Source organism: Setaria italica, chromosome IV (genome assembly GCF_000263155.2).
Source record: "Setaria italica strain Yugu1 chromosome IV, Setaria_italica_v2.0, whole genome shotgun sequence".
NCBI lineage: Eukaryota > Viridiplantae > Streptophyta > Magnoliopsida > Poales > Poaceae > Setaria > Setaria italica.
Window position 1 is genome coordinate 974076 of NC_028453.1, and position 3605 is coordinate 977680.

The following is a 3605-nucleotide window of genomic DNA, read 5'->3' on the forward strand; positions in this document are numbered from 1 at the left end:
GCTGAAGAAACTCGTTCAAACAACCAAGGACATAGGGAGCAAAAATATCTTGGGCCCTCTACAGGGACACGCTCATGAATACATGGCAACAACTTGTCCTTACCCAGTATAGTACACACATGAAGGGCGGACCCAGCGGCCAAAAGCCTCCACATGAACCCCTGAGCGTGATCGCAATGAATCTTCAGCAGTACACCCATGTGTCCTTCCCAAGAACACACCGCAATAAGGCACAAGAACCAAAAACTCTATAGTGGGATTACAATAATTGAGCGCAAAGGTGTCACTTCCAAGACTAGTCGTTAACGACGGCAATGACTACATTCAACATTTCATACAAACACGTTGCCTGATAAACCATGAGTAGAATTCAAGACAGTCATTGTTCAGGATTATGACGACAAAATAATATGTTCGAGTCCATCACAAACTACTCGACACTAAATACAGGACTACCATTGCTACTGACCATCAGAGGTTACATACTCGGTCATTCTAGCAGCTATGGGTTCAACCTCCCCCAGGTACTGTTCCCACTTGGCGTCCGTGCAACTCCGAGCTATCCCCTCTCCAGCAGCGAACAAATCTGCCCGCGGTTAGTACAACTTCACTATTGCTAGTACCTGCTGGCAAGCAGGGACTAGCAATAATACCCGGGGCACCCCTCAACCTTTCGACTAAGGATCGAGGCTCAACACTTTCCTCAGCGGGTCGAGTACATTGGCCACCATCAGAGCAGCGCTCAACAACTCCTGGAAGTCCGCTCGAATCCTCTCTCGGGTCATAGCATGACCCCGGTTGGCCACCATAGCTATGGCCAGAGAGGCTGCCATGCTAGGCTTCTCCTCCTTCTCAGAAGCATAAGCTTCACGAGCCTCAGCAAGCTGATCCCTAAGGTTGGCAGCCTCATCAGCTACTCGATCATGCGCATTCATACAATCAAGCAGCCGACTAGCTGCATGAGCTTCGACGCTCTTGAGCTCTGAAACAAATACAAACAAAATAGATAAAGCAAGACTTGGCAATCACAAAAGTACCCTTGGCAGAAACCTTACCTTGGCACTTCTGCTGCAACGACTTGTACCGGGCATCCCGCTTCTTCACTTGAGCTTCGAGTTCCCGCCGCTCAAGCAAAAGACTTGACAGCATCATCGTGGGTCTTCAAATATCCCACGAGCGTCGTTCATCCATGAGATCGCTCTCAAGCTGGGCAACACGAAGTGCAGCCTCTGCACGCTCATGAAGAAGCTGGGTATTCTTCTGCGCTCAGTCATACAAGTCCTGCCGAGTACATCATCCAGAGTTACAAGGGTACGAAAAAAACAACTACTCAAGAGAACTAGTACGAGTACATACCCGAACACAAGAGTTGACGGCATGCATCACCCCTTGAACCTCCGACTCCGCCGGCAATTCAAGTACTTGGTTATCGACCGCATCGGCATCACGAGTACCCGTTGATTCCCTTACCGCAGATTCTAGAAAAGGTCCAACAATCAACTCATGAGTAAAAGACATTCTGCCCTCCAGAAACACTCTTCACTACTCCGGATAACGCACCTCCTTGCTTGTCGACCGGGGATTTGTCAATGACAACTAGGGCCATGTTTAGTTACTCCCAACTCCCAACTTTGACACTATGCAAAAAGAAGATTCCCCATCACATCAAACTTGCGGTACATGCATGGAGTACTAAATGTAGATGAAATTAAAAACTAATTGCACAGTTTTGTTGTACTTTGCGAGACGAATCTTTTGAGCCTAATTAGTCAATATTTGGACAATAATTCACAAATACAAACGAAACGCTACAGTGTGCTACAGTGCTGTAACAGTAATTTGGCACCTCCCAAATTCCCCAACTAAACACGGCCTAGGGTACCCACACTCGGCACAACTACCCCTGGCAGGTCCCCTAGAGCAACCAAATCTGCGCCTTCAGATGCCACCGAAACTGTAGAATCTTCCAGATGTGAAATTATATCCTACAGGAAAGTAAAAGTCATGTCGATAAGATTCTTACCAGGGGCAATAATAAACTCCTCTTCGGTCAAATCCATCAAGGGAGTAGCCTCTAGAGTAGAAGTAGCCTCCGCGGCAGCAGTCGGCAGCCCCAACTTGGAGCCATCATCAGCAGGGATGACGTCTTCCTCATCCCCGACACAATCAAAGCACAACAAATAACAATCCAACAACGATTATCGACAAATATCTAGATAAATAAGATTTCGAGTTATCACCTGCTCGAGCGAGGCGGACATCGCAAATACCTTTTATTCCCAGCCCCAGGACAGCCGCTTGGAGCAAGATCGGTTGCGGCCACACTAGTACTGACGGCAGCCGGTGCAGCACCATATGAAGCCGCTGACACAGCAGCCGCAGTACTTGCGGTGGGTCCCGTTGACCGACCAGCAGCACCCACAGCCTCGACTACCTCCGAACCAGTAGTCGGCCCGGGGGCTGCTGGCTCCGGGGCCGCTGGCCCGAGGACTGCCACCTCGGGTGCTACTCTCAGGGGCCGCTGGATCTTCTCGCCCTTGTTTATTTCACCCTAACTTCCAACTTTAACACTATAAAAAAGAAGATTCCCCATCACATCAAACTTACGGTACATGCATGAAGTACTAAATGTAGACGAAATTAAAAACTAATTGCACAGTTTTGTTGTACTTTGCGAGACGAATCTTTTGAGCCTAATTAGTCAATGTTTGGACAATAATTCACAAATACAAACGACACGCTACAGTGTGCTACATTGCTGTAACAGTAATTTGGCACCTCCAAATTTTATCAACTAAACAAGGCCTCAGTGGCGCTCGTGACTCCTTCAGTGGCCTCGACTACTACAGGGGGGAGCGACGTCGTCAGCTGCATGTACCAAGTTAGCAGCCTGTTCAAAAATGGCATCAGTATCGTCGACAAGCTACAGATCCCAACACTCGTTCACAACCCAATTGAACAAAAACAAGAATACTACCAGAAACACCTACCTCGGACACCTTCTATTTCCAAGCTCCTTGCTTCTTCACAGCCAATCGCCGCTTTTTAGCCGAAGGAGCTTGAGGCTCATTCTCGCTAACTCCCTTGGACTTATCCGCACGGGTCCAGTACTCGGTCAAAATGTGAGACTACAAGTATACGACAATCAGCTTACCCGGCAAAAAGTAGCAGCAACAGACTAAACGATCGAAGACAAAGCATCTTACCTGGTTGGGTACATACCAATGATCAAATTGTCTGACGGTATCTTCGACTACTGGCACCCCATGGAAAGGTTTAAACATTTTCCCCAGGATTGCCTCAACTTCATCATTCGTAATATCGTCCAGAGACATACGAGTTGGATCGCTGAAATCCAAGTACTCGTGACCCTTCCGATCACGTCCCTTCAGAGGCTGGATCCTGTGCTTCAAAAAGCTTGCGGCCACATTAACCCTAGTTAAGCCAGCTGCCTTCAAAGCACCGATTCTTTTCAACAAACAAGCAACTTCCTCATTGCCCTCATCCGCTTCGGCTGCCCACTTCTCCAAATGTTTTGGGGCATGGCCTGTAACCTCTGGTAGTGACGATCCTTGGTTCCCAACATAAAACCACATCTTCTTCCA

At 48.1% G+C, this 3605-nt stretch overlaps 2 protein-coding genes across 5 annotated transcripts; both read right to left on the reverse strand.

The window, feature by feature from the left end:
* Nucleotides 1-350: 350 nt before the first annotated feature.
* On the reverse strand, nucleotides 351-2621 carry LOC111257112. 3 transcript variants are annotated; one of them, XR_002677510.1, is made up of 5 exons: nucleotides 2024-2621; nucleotides 1561-1637; nucleotides 1357-1478; nucleotides 1056-1281; nucleotides 351-982 (listed from the first exon to the last, which is right to left on the reverse strand). XR_002677510.1 is itself a non-coding variant. In XM_022826194.1 (3 exons), the coding sequence occupies exons 2-3, from the start codon at nucleotides 1150-1152 to the stop codon at nucleotides 678-680; spliced, it is 402 nt and encodes a 133-aa protein (XP_022681929.1). In that variant the 5' UTR covers nucleotides 1153-1281; nucleotides 1357-1535; the 3' UTR covers nucleotides 351-677. The 3 variants fall into 3 exon arrangements, 1 of the variants encoding a protein (XP_022681929.1); XR_002677511.1 differs by lacking the exon at nucleotides 1561-1637; XM_022826194.1 differs by lacking the exons at nucleotides 1561-1637; nucleotides 2024-2621 and having other exon boundaries at nucleotides 1357-1535.
* Nucleotides 2622-2779: 158 nt separating this feature from the next.
* Nucleotides 2780-3605, reverse strand: LOC111256948. 2 transcript variants are annotated; one of them, XR_002677213.1, is made up of 3 exons: nucleotides 3207-3605; nucleotides 2991-3128; nucleotides 2780-2890 (listed from the first exon to the last, which is right to left on the reverse strand). XR_002677213.1 is itself a non-coding variant. In XM_022825681.1 (2 exons), the coding sequence occupies exons 1-2, from the start codon at nucleotides 3594-3596 to the stop codon at nucleotides 3003-3005; spliced, it is 516 nt and encodes a 171-aa protein (XP_022681416.1). In that variant the 5' UTR covers nucleotides 3597-3605; the 3' UTR covers nucleotides 2939-3002. The 2 variants fall into 2 exon arrangements, 1 of the variants encoding a protein (XP_022681416.1); XM_022825681.1 differs by lacking the exon at nucleotides 2780-2890 and having other exon boundaries at nucleotides 2939-3128.

Excerpts from the sequence above, each read along its gene's own strand:
- LOC111257112 (XM_022826194.1), bottom strand. The coding sequence starts at position 1,152 with ATGATGCTGTCAAGTCTTTTGCTTGAGCGGCGGGAACTCGAAGCTCAA. Across the intron at positions 983-1,055 it reads GTTGCAGCAGAAGTGCCAAG|AGCTCAAGAGCGTCGAAGCT; the intron begins GTAAGGTTTCTG and ends TATTTGTTTCAG.
- LOC111256948 (XM_022825681.1), bottom strand. The coding sequence starts at position 3,596 with ATGTGGTTTTATGTTGGGAACCAAGGATCGTCACTACCAGAGGTTACA. Across the intron at positions 3,129-3,206 it reads ATTGGTATGTACCCAACCAG|TCTCACATTTTGACCGAGTA; the intron begins GTAAGATGCTTT and ends GTATACTTGTAG.